The sequence below is a fragment of the Geotrypetes seraphini genome, chromosome 3 (genome assembly GCF_902459505.1).
Source record: "Geotrypetes seraphini chromosome 3, aGeoSer1.1, whole genome shotgun sequence".
Lineage (NCBI taxonomy): Eukaryota > Metazoa > Chordata > Amphibia > Gymnophiona > Dermophiidae > Geotrypetes > Geotrypetes seraphini.
The window spans coordinates 50,191,440-50,209,447 of NC_047086.1; the positions used below are offsets into that span (position 1 = coordinate 50,191,440).

Sequence of the window (18,008 nt, forward strand, 5' to 3'; positions counted from 1 at the left end):
CGCGATCAGCTGATGGGAAGCCTATGGTTTTTTTGTTGGGTTTTGGGTTTTTTTGCTCTTTGGGTGGTGGGAGGAGGTCGTGACCACTGGGGGAGTAAGGGAGGTCATGCGTTAAATCCTCCAGTGGTCTTCTTGTCAGTTTGAGCACCTTTGTGGAACTTAGACGCAATTCAAACAGGTCTAGCTGCCGGCGTTTAAGCTCCCTCTAGGAAAGATTTGACTATGGCTAGGGTACGTCCAGGTTGAAGCCCTCACGATTCCCGCCCATAACACACCTCCTAACACGCCCCTTTGCTCTCTGGACACACAGCAGCTTAGCTTATCGGCACTTGGACATCCCTGCTATTAGGACGTCCAAACGCCAACTTAGGATGGTTTTTAGATGTTTTAAAGTGTTGATTACGATCCCCATATTGTCTAAGGGCTCCTTTTATCGAGCAGCAATAGAGCTTTATACTGTGGGCTGCTGAGGTAAATGCTCCAACCCTCATTCAATTCCTATGAGCATTGGAGCATTTACCTCGCTGGCCCATGGTAAAAAAAAGCTCTGCTGCTTGATAAAAAGAGCCCTAAATAAGCTGGTTCCACAAAAAAAAGCTTCTCACGGTTCCAGTTTATTTTGATGAATGTGGGGGGTTTTTTCTGTACATCAACTGATTGGGTTTTTTAGTTTTTGAGAGGTTTTGGGGTTTCTTTGCACATTCCTGTTTTACATTTTGCTTAATGTTCAATCCGTAAACCTGGCTCAAACTTTTTAAGCTGCAGACTAGATATAAATGTAACATTGTTCATGCAATTGTACTTTTAATGCACATTTCCAGCCAACATTTATTTAAGCAACTTACAGTATAGCACCTCTTCTTGATTAAAGAAAGGAGAGTCAGTCATCATAATCATCCTGTTTTCCTACACATGAAAAATGGTGATTTAGAACACATTAGTGATTTTCATAGGAATAAAGCACTTAATTACATGATTTATGAGCCATTCTTAGTTTCAGCTCAATATCAGCTTCAGGAAAAAGAAAAGCAAACACCCTTACGGTTCAGGTCTGTAACAATAGGTGGATATAAAGAACCCCATATGGCATGGAATGCTGCTACTATTTGGGTTTTTGCCAGGTACTTGTGGCCTGGAGTGGCCTAGAGGCAGTGGCGTACCAAGGGGGGGCGGGAGGGGCGGTCCGCCCCGAGTGCCAGCCCTGAGGGGGTGCTCCCGGCCTTGCCGTTCAGTCCCCCCCCCACCCCCGAAGGACTGCTCGCCCCACTGACTTTCCTGCACCACCTGTGAAGCAGCCCGCAGCAGGATTGCGACGTCAGCGATCCCTGAGCTGCTTGGGCGCTGCTTCCTGCGCCGCGGTCCCGCGCCTCCTCTGATGTCAGAGGAGGGGCGGGACCGCAGCGCAGGAAGCAGCGCCTAAGCAGCGTTGGGATCGCTGACATCTCGATCCTGCTGCAGCTGCTTCATAGGTGGTGCAGGAAGGTCAGTGGGGCGAGCGGTCCTTCGGGGGTGGTGGTGGGGAACTGAACGGCAAGGCCGGGAGCATAGGTAGTGCTGCTTCATAGGTGGTGCGGGAAGGCAAGGGGGGCAAGCGGTCCTTCGGGGTGGGGCGGGCGGGCAGGCAGGCAGGCGTTCAAGGGGGAGGGGGGTGACAGGCAGGCAGGCCTTCAAGGGGGGACAGGCCTTCGGGGGGGTGCAGGCCTTCGGGGGGGGGTGCAGACCTTCAAGGGGGTGCAGGCCTTCAAGGGGGGGACAGGCCTTCAAGGGGGGGACAGGCAGGCTGGCCTACAAGGGGGGGACAGGCCTACAAGGGGGGGACAGGCCTACAAGGGGGTGGGACAGGCCTTCAAGGGGGGGACAGGCCTTCAGGGGGGTGCAGGCCTTCGGGGGGGTGCAGACCTTCAAGGGGGGGGACAGGCCTTCAAGGGGGGACAGGCAGGCAGGCCTTCAAGGGGGGGGACAGGCCTACAAGGGGGGACAGGCCTTCAAGGGGGGGACAGACCTACAAGGGGGTGGGACAGGCCTTCAAGGGGGGTGCTGGCCTTCAAGGGGGGACAGGCAGATCTTTAAGGGGGGGACAGGCCTTTGGGGGGGACCCTGGTTTAGAAGTACACAGAGGGAAGGGGGTGTTCAAAGAGACGTGCATATGACAAACTTTGGGGGGGGAGGAAGAAATAATGGGTCTGAAAATAGAGGAGAGGGAGAGAGATGATGGACCATGGGATTTAGGGAGGGAAGGAACAGAAAGGGAGAGAAATTGGACACAAGGGATGGTGTGGAGGAGGGATAGAGATACTGGATAGGAGGGTAATTGGGAAAAGAAAGGGAGAGATGGTGGACTCTGGGGTGGTAGGGAAGGAGGGAGAGATGCCAGTTGAAAGGGTAGTTAAGAAAAGGTGGATCTGTGGAGGGAGATGAAAAAAAGGAAAGATACCAGACTTCCTGGGGAGGGAAGGGAAATGGAAAGGGAGGACAGAGTTGGCAGATGGATGGTTAGCACGCTGAAAGAAGAAAGAAGGAGACCCTGGCAAGCAAGTTATCAGAAGAAAACCAGAGCCTTGGACCAACAAGATTTGAAATATAACCAGACAACAAAAGGTAGAAAAATTAATTTTATTTTCTGTTTTGTGATTATAATATGTCAGATTTGAAATGTGTATCCTGACAGAGCTGGTGTTGGACTGCAAACGTGAGCTAGGATTTAACAGAGAGAGGAAAAGTCCTTTTTGTTTATTTTATTTACACCACAACGCCAGTGTGGTTAGGAGAAGCCAAAGGGGGTGAAAAAGCTATAAAACCCACCAGGAGTTTTGAATAAAATCACCCAACTGGGCAGGAAAATCGAATTGAAAAACCAATTCAATAGGCTGAATCGAATCGAAATTTTTTTTCCTGAATCTGGCAGCATTAGTTTGCGCTACTGTCTTAGACTTTAGGACCTGGGATTGGGGAGAGATGGCATCCTCAGTACTTTATAATGCAAGTGAAACGAGGATTTGGTCAGACTTTTGAAGGGTCTGCAGAAAAAAAATATTGTATAGGCCGGGGACATGAGACAGCAGGAAATGGGAACTTTTCTTCCTTCTATTTTTGTGAATGGAAAGGCTGAGGATGTCAGAGAGTTCAGTTAAAATATGTGCTTTATAAGAAAATATAATAATGTGTTTTATAAAGTTTATAGCATAGCTGGCCTACCCAGTGAGGTGTTCCTAGTGGTGGTGGTGGCAGCGTGTCAATGTGTTGAGAGGAAGAGGTGGTCTGGGAAATTCTGCTGAGCAAACTCCGGGCCCATTTCCACCCCCCAGTTAGTCCACTCCACTCAACTGGTTCACACACTGAGTGGGTCTTTGGGTGTTGTTTTGGGATCTCTTCCAGTGGTTTATCTCCTTCTGGTCCAAGGAAGGAAACTTTGTTATCCTTAGCATTGACCTACAGAATATGTTTGTAACAGCGCTGCTTGTGTGGCATTAGGCTATGTAGTGATCGAAAGAAAAAAACAGACCTTTGCACATTTTTGCACTATATGGTGGGTGTATGAGGAGATTCACATTTCCTGCACAGCTAAGTCCATGTGAAGTTACCTTGTGCTGTATTTGACATCTAGCAAGGTCTCTGTTTGAAAGGAAAGATCTAAACTTAAAAATTAAGTGGCCAGAAGTTATGGTAAAAGCAGATAGTGTAGCTGGTTTTAAGAAAGATTTGGACAAATTCCTGGAGGAAAAGTCCACAATCTGTTATTAAGACATGGGGGAAGTGTCTGCTTGCCCTGGATTGGTAGCATGGAATGTTGTTACTCTTTGGGTTTTGACCAGGTATTAGTGTCCTGGATTGGCTAACATGAGAATGGGCTACTGGGCATGATGGACCATTGGTCTGACCCAGTTAGGCTATTCTTATGTTATGTTCTCATCTGTAGGGGCCATTGTTTTCACTTCTTATTTTAATGTATTTTTTTTCTGGGAACTTATCAGTGTTTTTTATAATGGGAACAAAAATGGAAGAGAATTAATGTGTGTGGGATGAGGGGGTAACTAATTTCTTCAGCTAAATAATTCAATCCACTTCAAACAGACATAGGAGAACTCACGCACCATTCACACACCCTCCATCCAAAAACGTCAAAAGAAAAAAACTGTTCGACAACCTCCTAGCCATTCGAGCTGCAACACTCGACCCCCAACTCTACAACCAATTGACATCGACCACAGACTGCAAAACCTTCAAAAAGAAATAAAAACCCTTCTATTCAAGAAACACATAAAACAGAACAAACACAATCAGAACTGTCCCAAGCATCACCTGCAACTACTCCATATGCACTTCTGATGTCATGATGTTATGTTTGGAATATAAGAAAATTTTCACTGCCTGTTTCTATTCTGACCATTTATTCCGTTTCATGGTCAATACAAAAAATATTTTTTTACATGGGGGGGTGGGGTGTCAAAAAATGATGGGCCCCGGGTGCCACATACCCTAGGTACGCCACTGCCTAGATGGACCATTGGTCTGACCCAGTAAGGCTATTCTTATGTGAGCCAAGCATAGGACAATTAAGCCACTGTGACATCACTGATGAGGTTGGCTCTTGGACATTGGTGGAATGAGGCATTATGACATCACAATCTGAGCTTTGGAATGCTGCTATTATTTGGGTTTTTGCCAGGTACTTGTGACCTGGAGTGACCTCCGTGAAGACGGGATACTGGGCTAGTTGGACCATTGGTCTGACCCAGTAAGGCTATTCTTATGTGAGCCAAGCATAGGACAATTAAGCCACTGTGACATCACTGATGCGGTTTGCTCTTGGGCATTGGTGGAATGAGGCATTATGACATCACAATCTGAGCTTTGGAATGCTGCTATTATTTGGGTTTTTGCCAGGTACTTGTGACCTGGAGTGGCCTCCGTGAAGACAGGATACTGGGCTAGTTGGACCATTGGTCTGACCCAGTAAGGCTATTCTTATGTGAGCCAAGCATAGGACATTTAAGCCATTGTGACATCACTTATGAGGTTTGCTCTTGGGCATTGGTGGAATGAGGCATTATGACATCACAATCTGAGCTTTGGAATGCTGCTATTATTTGGATTTTTGCCAGGTACTTGTGACCTGGAGTGGCCTCCGTGAAGACGGGATACTGGGCTAGTTGGACCATTGGTCTGACCCAGTAAGGCTATTCTTATGTGAGCCAAACATAGGACAATTAAGCCACTGTGACATCACTGATGAGGTTGACTCTTAGGCATTGGTGGAATGAGGCATTATGACATCACAATCTGAGCTTTGGAATGCTGCTATTATTTGGGTTTTTGCCAGGTACTTGTGACCTGGAGTGGCCTCCGTGAAGACGTGATGCTGGGCTAGTTGGACCATTGGTCTGACCCAGTAAGGCTATTCTTATTTTCTTATTCATAGCAACATCAAAACGGCTTTAGGATTTGTCTAAGTTCCACAAAGGTGCTCAAACTGACAAGAAGACCACTGGAGGATTTAACACATGACCTCCCTTACTCCCCCAGTGGTCACGACCTCCACCCACCACCCAGAGAGCAAAAAAAAACCCACTAACAAAAAACCATAGGCTTCCCATCAGCTGATCGCGGAAAAGGAATTCCCATCAGCTAAGCCGGTTTAGGGGATTCCTGGTGGCTCAGCTGATGGGGATTCTCCCTGCCAGGTCAGCTGAGCTGCAGAGCCCTACATCCTCCCACTGAAATCCCTAACATCCCCCTGTCATCCTGGACCTCCCTGACATTTCCTAACATCCCCCTGATATCCTTTAATGCTTAGGTCCTTTAAGGCTCTTATGTGGATGATTTACTTTTATGTGGATGGAATTATTTTATGTGGATGATTTTAGTGTACCTTTGGAACTTTGATACTTTCAAATAAAGTCCATTTAGGAACATCGTCACTCCACAGAGTTTTTTTGGTTTTCTCTGGATTTTCTTCTTTGTGGATATTTTGAGGTCAATTCCTTTTGTTTTTTGCACTTTAGTCCCATACTATATTGATTCTTCTATCCCGCAAGTATCAGCTAGGAATCATTGTGGCTTACAGGATATTAGAAATGATACAGGCTTACATAACATAAGAAGAACATTTGTATACTGCAAAACCATATGGATCCTTGCAGTTAAGTCAATTAAGAAAAACTGGACATCTGGCAGTGAATTATACAAAGAATTGTCAATTATAAAAATCTATCATACAAGTAAGATTTTAATTGTTTTCTAAAATTCACATATGATGTGGAAGCAAAAAAAATAGTCCACGGAGAACAGAGTCCCAGATAGCTGCTTGCAGAATATTAGAAATGATGCAGAGGCGTAGATGTCTTACAAATAAATGCATCAGGATAGGTCAGTGCAGTATGGAGAATAGATGTATTTTTAGCACCTTCCTGAAATGGAAATAAGTAGGAAGCTGGCATAGGCTGCTCGGGAAACTGTTCCAGATCTTGGGGCCCTGGAGCTCAAAGGTAGTCTCAAAAAAGCTTTCCTCCGGACCAAGCGAGGGGAGGAAAGTGGTAGTTTCCAGCTGGATCATCCTCACATAATCGAAGGATTGCATGACCTGGATGGCGGAAGTTAGTCCTACTGAGTTTTCTCCGTATATGGCCTTATAGACCTTGCATGCAGTTTTGAACTGGGCCCTGCTCTTGATTGGTAGCCAGTGCTATTCTTTCAGGAGTGGGCATATCCCCTCATATTTGTTCTTGCGTAAGATCAGCCTCGCTGCTGTTTTTTGGAGCAATACAGTAGTAAAGGAGCTCCTAAGAGCTCATTATTTATGATGTCTTTGTTTCATCTACAGACAGTGCACTGAACTACACAAATAAATGGGTCAATGTTCAAATGCATTTTCTAGATCAGGGTATCGCAGGCAGACTCCAGGTGTGCCGCGAGACGCCGTCAAGCAGGATTGGCACGGCTAACTGCTCACAGGACGTGCCTCTCGTGGCACGAGACACATCCTGTGGGCTGTCAGCCGGCGCTGGGGCCTCTCCTCCTCTCCCCCATCAGCGAAGGGACGGGTTCAGGGTCGCGGCCAGAAGGCCTCCGCACAAGCGTGGATGTCGACTTGATGGCATCATGCATGCGCGTGACATCATCGCATCAATGTCGGAGCACTTCCAGATGCCTTCTGGTCACAGGATTGGGTTTAGTGCGCCCTGGTGCCGAAAAGCTTTGCGGGACACTGTTCTAGATAATAACGCAGAGCAGGATATTCAGAGGCACTATTTGGATAGTTCTGTGGTGGAGACGGAGCTGTATCGAGCTATGTGCGGGCAGTGCAGCAGCACAAGGGAAGCAGGGGTTCCACAATTATGTCTTGTCCGTTGGCTTCCCTGCTTGACTGAGGTGCACTGGGTGGGATAGGAGCTCTAGGGGAGGGGGAGGGTGTCACATGGGGTGCATTTCTGGCTTGGAACAGTCCTGAGTGGATCGTGGACAGTTCTACCTGAAAAATGGACTTGCAGAGCTATTGTTAGTGATTTCTAAATAAAGCATGGAACCAGAAGACTGGAAGGTAGCCAATGTAGGTTCATAATCACGTGCTTACATTTCGTCCCTTTTCTTAGATTTCTTAGGACGTACGATGCGCGTAGGTCATACGTAGATTTCTGAGGCGTATAGAACGTTTATATTGCGCGTCATTGGGTCATGCAACATATGTACAACGTGCGTACGTCATGCGTAGATTTCTGTGGCATAGAGAACATTTATATTCCACTTGATTGTCTCTCGTATTTTCTTGCACGCGATTGTCTCGCGCTCATTTATCCTGCGCGTGATTGTGTTGCGTATGATCATGTCATGCTCAGTTATCGTGAGCGTGATTGTTTGTCGCGCATTTGTATTGCGCATAATTGTGCTGGCGTGCAATTGTGTTGTGTTGCGTGGTATTGTCTGTGCACATTTGTCTTGCGCGCATTTGACTTGCCACCGTCAATGTAATACCGATTTTTAAACAGGGTTTCAGAGGTGATCTACGTAGGAAATAGACTGGTGAGTCTGAAATCAGTGTTGGGAAAAATGGTAGAGACTATCATAAAGAAAAAAATGACAGAGCATGTACATACGCATGGAGTAATGAGTCAGAGCCAACATGGATTTAGTCAAGGGAAATCTTGCTTCACCAGTCTACTACATTTCTAAGAAACCAAATAGAATGTTAAGAATTATTAAGAATGGAATGGAAAACAAAGTTGAAAATGTTATCGTGCCTTTGTATCACTCTATGGTATGGCCGCACCTCGAATGCTGTGTGGAATTCTGGTTGCCATATCTCATAAAAAGGTATAGCAGAATTAGAAAAGGTACAGAGAAGGGCGACGAAAATGATAAAAGGGATGGGATGACTTCCCTGTGACGAAAGGCTAAGGCAGCTAGAGCTCTTCGGCCTGGAGAAGAGACGGCTCAGGGGAGCTATGATAGAGGTCTATAAAATACTGAGTGGAGTAGAATAGGTAGATGTGAATCACCAGCTTACTCTTTCCAAAAATACCAGGACTATGGGGCATGCAATGAAGCTACTAAGTAGTAGATTTAAAACAAACCAAAGAAAATTAAACGTAAAGTATAATTAAACTCTGGAATTCATTGACTGAAAATTTGATGAAAGCAGTTAGCTTAGCAGGGTTTTAAAAAGATTTGGATGATTTCCTAAAAGTCCATAAGCCATTATTAAGATTTACTAGTGCAGGAAATTGTGCTATCCAATATATATATATCAGCAGCACTAACTACTCCACCTGTCCTTCCCCTGTATTCATTGGAGTAGGCTGTTTGTGTTGAAGTGTATGCTTAATATTTTTCTTTAATATTTGTGCCCTGGTGTCAGTGGTGTAGCAAGGGTGAAAGGCACCCAGGGCGGTGGTGCCCCGACCTCATCTCCCCCCTCCCCCGTTCCTCCCCCAATCCCCCCTGCCGTGCTCGCCCCCTCTTCCCTACCCCCTAGTTGTTCACTGCCATGAGCAACAAGAATGTCAACGTGCTCCTTGTGACCCCATCGGCTCTCCCTCTAACACCACTTCCTGTGCGCAGCACCCGGAAATGATGGCAGCGGGAGAGATGATGTGGTCACGGGGAGCACGCTGATGTTGTTGCTTGTGGCGGTGAAGAACTCGAGGGAAAGGGGAAGGGAAGGGGGCATGTGTGTGGTGAGGGGAGGTGTGGGAAGAGGTAGGGGGTGGAGAGGAGAAGGGTGCCGGTGCCCCCAACAACATGGTGCCCAGGGCAGACTGCCCCCCTCCCCCCTTACTATGCCACTGCCTGGTGTTGGTGTTTGTACCACGTATGCTGAATCCATCTTTTATTTAACGACCCTAGCCAGTGTCTGAAAACAACATTGACCAGCTTAGGCCCCCCTTTTATGAAGCTACGTTAGGGCTTTTTTTTTTAATCACAGGCCGCTGCAGTAAAAGCTCCGATGCGCATAGAATTCCTTTGAGCGTAGGAGGTTTTACTGAGGTGGCCAGCAATTAAAAACCCTAATGTGGATTGATAAAAGGGGGCCTTAATCAATTAAAATAAACATTTTATCAGTTGTATAAAACATCTTACCTGGTTATAATTTCTTATGAATTCATTCTGTATCTATAAAAAATTAAAAAAAAAAAAAAAGAAAGAAAGATACTTTTCATTATTTTGTAGGATGAAAGTTCTTAATACTGTAATACCTAGTCCTGAATTAACCCCCTCCCCCCTTTTTACAAAACCGTTTTAGAAATTATGACTTGGAATTCCTATGCTTGCCTTTACGCCTGCTCTTTGGTATATACACATTTTCTGGGTTCATTTGTATTTTATAAAGTATGTACATAAATGCAAATCCCTCTTTCATCCAGACCTGCCACATGGAATTTCCCCATGTTCTTCTCCCCCTCCCCCCACGTCTTCTCTCAATGGGTCCAAGGACCCAAAAGTTTGACCTGGTGCTGTAAGTCTCCTACCGTCTAATCATCTTCTCCAGATCAGTCCTCATGTTTACTGGGGCTCCCTGGTGTCTATTGTGGCAGAAGTAATGCCAACTCACTCCCACTTTGTGGCTGATAGGTCTCCAAAATGGGAATCAGGGGTCATTTTACCCATATATGAAAGCCTGACCATAACATTACTATTAAAGGTCTTGGTGGCCATTTTGGAAACCCAGTGGCTATGAGTCTTCTACCTATATGTGGGGGGCCTCCGAGAAGGGGTGACTTTTCTAGGGAGAGAGTTTGGGTGATATCTGGGAGGGGTGACATTGGGGGTCAGGATAGGTCAAGTGATGTCAGAGAGGGTGAATTTGTGTCAGGGGAGTCAGAGAGGGGTGTTGTAGAAACCAGCATCAGGGCTAGGGTTGACAGTGATAGAATTGGGTGCCCTTTGCAGAGGGAGCAAAAATACTAGGACTAGGGGGCATGCAATGAAGCTACTAAGTAGTAGATTTAAAACAAACCCGAGGAAATATTTCTTCACATAATGTGTAATTAAACTCTGTAATTTGTTTCCAGGGTTAAAAAAGGTTTGGATAATTTCCTAAAAGAGGTCCATAGGCCATTATTGAGATGGTTTGGGGAAATCCACTGCTTATTCCTAGGATAAACAGCATAAAATTTGTTTTACTACTTGGGATCTAGCTATCTTGGAACCTGGGTTGACTATTTTTGGAAACAGGATACTGGGCTTGATGGACCTTCAGTCTGTCCCAGTATGGCAATTCTTATGTTCTTATGATTGCTATGTGAAGCTCAAGATACTTACTGAAAATACTGTTATGTCGTTCCGATATCCCAACAGTTTTTCTTTTTTGTCAACAACCAGGAATCCAACCAATGAATTGGATTCTCCAACTTTAGCACTCAACGTAACATTTTCAGCTGGCTTTGCTGTATTTTTACTCCAAGATACATGAACCTAAAAGATGAATGAATTAAAAATGGACAGATGACAAAGCAACCAAGTGACATAGGATTGTCGAAACCTTTAAATTCATTAATAATCTATGGCACAATTAGCCGGCTACAGAAAGTTAGTCTGTTGCTGAACAAAGAATATAATTTGCCCGATATTCAGCACTATTTAACTGGTCAGGAATGGCTTCTGGCCAGTTAAATAGCACTAAGCTGGCACAGTGCTAATATTCAATCAGGCCACTTAAATAGCTGATCTATCTTTGTCAGCGCTTAATATTGCCTTAGCTGCTAACTTTCTAGTGGCCGAAAATAGACTGGATATTCAATACCAGTCACCAGAAATAGCCCAATATTGAATACCTTGGCTTAATGCCAACTGTGGGAGTCATCCCAGCTAACTCCTGAGGAATATTGGATCCGATATCTTCTGAGTTTCTGCTTTTTCTGGAAAGATTACCTTAACTTCCTTTGAAAGCTTGTGTATAAAAAGTACCACTGGCACTTTGGTTGAACATTTAGGGGGGGGAATTCTATAAATGACACCCAATGTTAGGCACCAGGAAGATCTGCGTTAAACTAGTTTTCTGCAAAAGGCACTCTGTGCAAAGCACCGTCACAAACAAAATGGGAGTCGACACGCAATTCAGCATTCTTCTATGTTGCTCTTTCTCTATGGAACTCTCTACCACGTACACTTTGAGCGATTAATTCATACCGAAAATTCCGTTCACAACTGAAAACTTTTCTATTTCAATCTCCTTTTGACTTCTCTTAATTCTTGCTTCAGGTCATATTTTTTTTGTTAAAAGGTATGGATGACGCACCACCGGAGACTAGGCATGAAATAACCCTACATATTCATGTCTTTTTCACTTTATCATTGCTATTTTCATGACCACATAATATTTTTTGCAGATTTTCTTCATTATCTAATCTAATCTAATCCTTAGGTTTGTATACCGCATCATCTCCACGTTCGTAGAACTCGACGCGGTTTACAGTAGGAGAAATAGGAAGGAACTACAACAGAGGGTTAGAGGTAGAAGTGTGAAGAAAATTTAGAGGACTTGGGATGCCAACATATAAGAGTTTCCTTGATTCCTAAGTTGGAGGGAAACTTACATTTTTTTGAGAAAAGCCAGGTTTTCAGATGTTTGCGGAAAACTTGGAGGGAGCTCAAATTCCGAAGAGGGGAGGTAAGGTTGTTCCAGAGCTCAGTGATTTTGAAGTGGAGGGAGGTCCCTAGCTTTCCTGTGTGGGAAATGCCTTTTAGCGAGGGGAAGGATAGTTTTAATTTGTGGGAGGATCTGGTGGTATTAGGGTTTGAGGAACTTGTACACTTATATATATATATCTGTATATATAAAATCGGATGTATGTATGTATGTGCTGCGATCACGCAAAAACGGCTTGACCGATTTGAACGAAACTTGGTATGCAGATCCCTCACTACCCGGGGTGATATGTTCTGGGGGTCTCACGGCCCACCTGCACATGTGGGCGGAGCTACAAACATGAAATCAGATTTCACCCATTCATGTCAATGGAAAAAATGTAAAACAGCTGCCAACGCAAAAACGGCTTGCCCGATTTGAACGAAACTTGGTATGCAGATCCCTCACTACCTGGGGTGATATGTTCTGGGGGTATCGCGGCCAACCTGCACACCTGGGCGGAGCTACAAATAGAAAATCAGATTTCACCCATTCATGTCAATGGAAAAAATGTAAAAACTGCCTCCGCAAAACCGGCTTGCCCGATTTGAACGAAACTTGGTATGCGGATCCCTCACTACCTGGGGTGATATGTTCTGGGGGTCTCACGGCCCACCTGCACATGTGGGCGGAGCTACAAACATAAAATCAGATTTCACCCATTCATGTCAATGGAAAAAATGTAAAACAGCTGCCAACGCAAAAACGGCTTGCCCGATTTGAACGAAACTTGGTATGCAGATCCCTCACTACCTGGGGTGATATGTTCTGGGGGTATCGTGGCCAACCTGCACACCTGGGCGGAGCTACAAACAGAAAATCAGATTTCACCCATTCATGTCAATGGAAAAAATGTAAAAACTGCCTCCGCAAAACCGGCTTGCCCAATTTGAACGAAACTTGGTAGGCGGATCCCTCACTACCCGGGATGATATGTTCTGGGGGTCTCGCGGCCCAACTGCACACGTGGGCGGAGCTACAAACATAACTTCAGATTTCACCCATTCAAGTCAATGGGAAAAATGTAAAAAGCTGTGGGACCGATTTGAACTAAACTTGGTATGCGGATCCCTCACTACCTGGGATGATATGTTCTGGGGGTCTCGCGGCCCAACTGCACACGTGGGCGGAGCTACAAACATAACTTCAGATTTCACCCATTCAAGTCAATGGGAAAAATGTAAAAAGCTGTGGGACCGATTTGAACTAAATTTGGTATGCGGATCCCTCACTACCTGGGATGATATGTTCTGGGGGTCTCGCGGCCCAACTGCACACGTGGGCGGAGCTACAAACATAACTTCAGATTTCACCCATTCAAGTCAATGGGAAAAATGTAAAAAGCTGTGGGACCGATTTGAACTAAACTTGGTATGCTGATCCCTCACTACCTGGGGTGATATGTTCTGGGGGTCTCGCGGCCCACCTGCACACATGGGCGGAGCTACAAACAGAAAATCAGATTTCACCCATTCATGTCAATGGAAAAAATGTAAAAAACTGCCATTCTCACAGTAATTCCAACTACTTGGGGTGATATGTTCTGGGGGTCTCGCGGCCCACCTGCACACATGGGCGGAGCTACAAACAGAACATCAGATTTCACCAATTCATGTCAATGGAAAAAATGTAAAAAGCTGCCATTCTCACTGTGACCAATTTGGACGAAACTTGGTATGCAGATCCCTCACTACCTGGGGTGATATGTTCTGGGGGTCTCGCGGCCCACCTGCACACGTGGGCGGAGCTACAAACAGAAAATCAGATTTCACCCATTCATGTCAATGGAAAAAATGTAAAAAGCTGCCATTCTCACAGTAATTCACAAACGGCTTGACCGATTTGAACGAAACTTGGTATACAGATCTCTCACTACCTGGGGTGATATGTTCTGGGGGTCTCGCGGCCCTCCTGCACACGTGGGCGGAGCTACAAACAGAAAATCACATTTCACCCATTCATGTCAATGGAAAAAATGTAAAAAGCTGCCATTCTCACAGTAATTCACAAACGTCTTGACCAATTTGAACGAAACTTGGTATGCAGATCCTTCACTACCTGGGGTGATATGTTCTTGGGGTCTCGCGACCCCCCTGCACACGTGGGCGGAGCTACAAACAGAAAATTGGATTTCACCCATTCATGTCAATGGAAAAAAATGTAAAAAGCTGCCATTCTCACAGTAATTCACAAACGGCTTGACCGATTTGAACGAAACTTGGTATGCAGATCCCTCACTACCTGGGATGATATGTTCTGGGGGTCTCGCGGCCCACCTGCACATGTGGGCGGAGCTACAAACAGAAAATCAGATTTCACCCATTCATGTCAATGGAAAAAATGTAAAAAGCTGCCATTCTCACAGTAATTCACAAACGGCTTGCCCGATTTGAACGAAACTTGGTATGCAGATCCCTCACTACCTGGGGTGATATGTTCTGGGGGTCTCACGGCCCTCCTGCACACGTGGGCGGAGCTACAAACAGAAAATCAGATTTCACCCATTCATGTCAATGGAAAAAATGTAAAAAGCTGCCATTCTCACAGTAATTCAAAAACGACTTCACCGATTTGAACGAAACTTGGTAAGCAGATCCCTCACTACCTGGGGTGATATGTTCTGGGGGTCTCTCGGCCCACAACTCTATGTTGCTTGCTCAAGGGTGGGTTCACCCAACAATTTATATGTTCTTGCTCCTGGAGGTGAAACTAAAAATGTTGTTTATAATCACGTTTTGCATTAGTTGTATTGTATTCATTTTGTCAAATATTTCACATTATAATTTGAATATTGTACTTTTTATTAAGCTGTAAAACAATAATTTCATTCACCACTATAAAGTATCTTTATTTGAATTCATTTACAGTGTTATTGCTATAATTAAATACCCGTGCAACGCCGGGTCATCAGCTAGTATATATATATATATATATATTTTTTTTTTTATTTTATTTTTTTTTTTTTTAAAGAGCAAAATCCCTATGTTCCTATTGTTTTGTTCAGCTAGGATACCCCTAGATTTATATTTTAAAAAAAAAAAAAGTCTGCTATCATGGTGGAATTTGGTGAGTAGAAAAACTAGTATTTATGACAACAAATTAAACTCCACCTTCAAAAATGAATTCTGCAGTACTACTACTACTTCTTATCATTTCTACAGTGCTGCTAGATGTGTTCAGTATTCAGTTTAAAGCTATGGTAATACACATTAGGGCCCCTTTTACAAAGCCACGGTAGCGATTCTCTTGTGGCAAATGCACCGAAGCCCATAGGAATTAAATGGACTTCAGTGCATTTGCCGCGGAGGAATCATGACTCTGGTTTGGTAAAAGGAGCCCTTAGTTGTTAATGGATATAGACCACTTGGCCCACCCAATCAACATGGCTGCCGTGCCTAGTTACAAATCATGCCTTGACATGAAACAACCAAATGTAAATGTATGAGTACATATGAGCGCTTCTGTCTTTTCAAAAGATGTGTGGGCTGCAGTTTTGACAGCTATTGATTCGGTATTCCCCAATTTCTGCTGCCTCTTTATAGTGTTTAACTCCTCTCTGTTTTTCTACTAACAATAGTTAAGCTTGGCCTGCTTCAATAGTCTTAGGTACATTTGAGGAGAGGGAATGAATCTGTTCACTGAATCTGTCTTTAGTTCACTGATTCAACAGGCAGGCCTCTGATGTCATGGCAACAGCGAAGCTATCATGCACATATGTAAGCAGCTCCCTTAACCTGGTTTCTGAAGAAGTCCTTTACTAAAACAGTCCGACTGCTCCTTATAACTTCGCCATTCCTTTGAATGAAGTACACCGTAATGACTGCAGTGGGAGCCCAAGAGCTTGCAGGTGTAAGACTGAAAGTCGATGTGTTCTTTTTGCCAGCTGCCAGCACAGTTCCAATTCCTGAAACCTAAAAAATAAATAATTAATACAAAACTTGATATTTTACTTGAGAATAGTCATTTGGGGTCAGACCAATGGTCCATCTAGCCCAGTAACCTGCTTTCAGCAGAACCAATCTAAGTCACAAGAACCTGGCAGAGATCTAGTTTTCCAACAGCATTATGCTACATTTCAGGTCCTAGTGGAAAGGAATATTCATTGATAAGCACTGACATTCTGAACCTGATTCTATAAACAGCGCCTACATTGTAGGTACCACTCAGTGCAATTGTCAGTCAACCACTAGGCACCATTTAGAGAATCCCACTTTAGCAGTGTCTAGGCGCGCTTCGGGATCACTAGGCATCCTGGAGGTAGGCGCCAGTATATTAGACCAGGTTTTACCGAGCCTAATTTACTTATGTCTAACTCGGATGCCTAGCAATGCTTAAGTCAACCATGCCTACTTTTCAGGTAAGCATCATTAGGTATCAAAAGGTGCCTCCACTTAGGTGTTGCTAACTTTTAATTTTAATTTTTTAAAATTATTCAATTAACTTCAATGACATGGTCAGTTACCAAGCCATTTAAGCTAACTGATTTAATTCAGGTTAGGCGCAGATTTTATGTAGGCATGAATGCTTCAATTATGGCGCCTCACAGCACCTAACTAAAGCACCATTTATAGAATCTGACCCTCTGTAGTTCTTGACCCATAAGCAAGATGGCACTGATGTATAAACATAGACACATGATGGCAGATAAAGGCCAAATGGCCCAACTGGTCTGCCCATCCGCAGTAACCATTATCTCTTTCTCTCTCCGAGAGACCCCACGTGCCTATCCCAGGCCCTTTTGAATTCAGACACAGTCTCTGCCTCTACCACCTTTACTAGGAGACTGTTCCACGTATCTACTGCCCTTTCTGTAAAAAAAGTATTTACTTAGATTAAGCCTGAGCCTGTCACCTCTTAACTTCATCCTATGCCCTCTCATTGCAGAATTTCCTTTCAAATGAAAGAGACTCGACTCATGAGTATTTACATTACGTAGATATTTAAACGGCTCTATCATATCTCCCCTCTCCCACTTTTCCTCCAAAGTATACAGATTGAGATCTTTAAGTCTGTCCCCATATGCCTTATTACGAAGACCACACACCATTTTAGTGGCCTTCTTCTGGGCCGACTCCATCCTTTTTATATCTTTTTGAAGGTGCGGCCTCCAGAATTGTACACCATATAAAACCTTTTTACTCGTAGTATCAAAACTCACCAAGCTGAAAATGTGCGAAAGACATTCCTCTCCTCTTAGGAGACAATTCTATAACTGCACGCCCCAATTTAGACATGCTGGCGTAGTGGACTGAGTTCCAGTTCCTCAACGGCAGCTGCGCGCTAAAGTGCTTCAATAAAAAACTAGCATAAGTTGGCCTTAATGTGCCTAAATTTAGGTGTGTCCACTTACTCCGGGTCTATGCCAGCCATAAGCATACTTAAAACATAGTAACATAGTAGATGACGGCAGATAAAGACCCGAATGGTCCATCTAGTCTGCCCAACCTGATTCAATCTAAAAATTTGTTGGCATTTTTTCTTCTTCTTCTTCTTCTTAGCTATTTCTGGGCAAGAATCCAAAGCTCTGCCCGGTACTGTTCTTAGGTCCCAACTACTGAAGTCTCCGTCAAAGCCCACTCCAGCCCATCGACACCCTCCCAGCCATTGAAGTCCTCCCCAGCCCATCCTCCACCAAAAGGCCATATACAGACACAGACCGTGCAACTCTGCCTAGTACTGGCCTTAGTTCTTCAATATTTACTATTATTTTCTGATTCTAGATCTTCTGCATTCATTCCACATTTTTTTGAACTCCATCACCATTTTCCTCTCCACCACCTTTCTCGGGAGTGCATTCAGGCATCCACCACCCTCTCCATAAAGAAGAATTTCCTTACATTGCACTTGAGTCTACCACCCCCTCAGCCCCAAATTATGTCCTCTGGTT

At 44.5% G+C, this 18,008-nt stretch overlaps 1 protein-coding gene across 1 annotated transcript in view; it reads right to left on the minus strand.

Annotated features, from left to right (window-relative positions):
• Nucleotides 1-18,008, minus strand: part of LOC117357576 (CD109 antigen-like) — a 167,441-nt gene that overhangs the window by 77,765 nt on the left and 71,668 nt on the right. Inside the window, exons 14-17 of the mRNA XM_033938377.1 lie at nucleotides 15,856-16,032; nucleotides 10,756-10,908; nucleotides 9,574-9,606; nucleotides 846-906 (exon numbers count right to left, since the gene is read on the minus strand). Of these exons, the coding sequence (XP_033794268.1) occupies nucleotides 846-906; nucleotides 9,574-9,606; nucleotides 10,756-10,908; nucleotides 15,856-16,032 (424 nt within the window). The remainder of the gene's footprint in view (nucleotides 1-845; nucleotides 907-9,573; nucleotides 9,607-10,755; nucleotides 10,909-15,855; nucleotides 16,033-18,008) is intronic.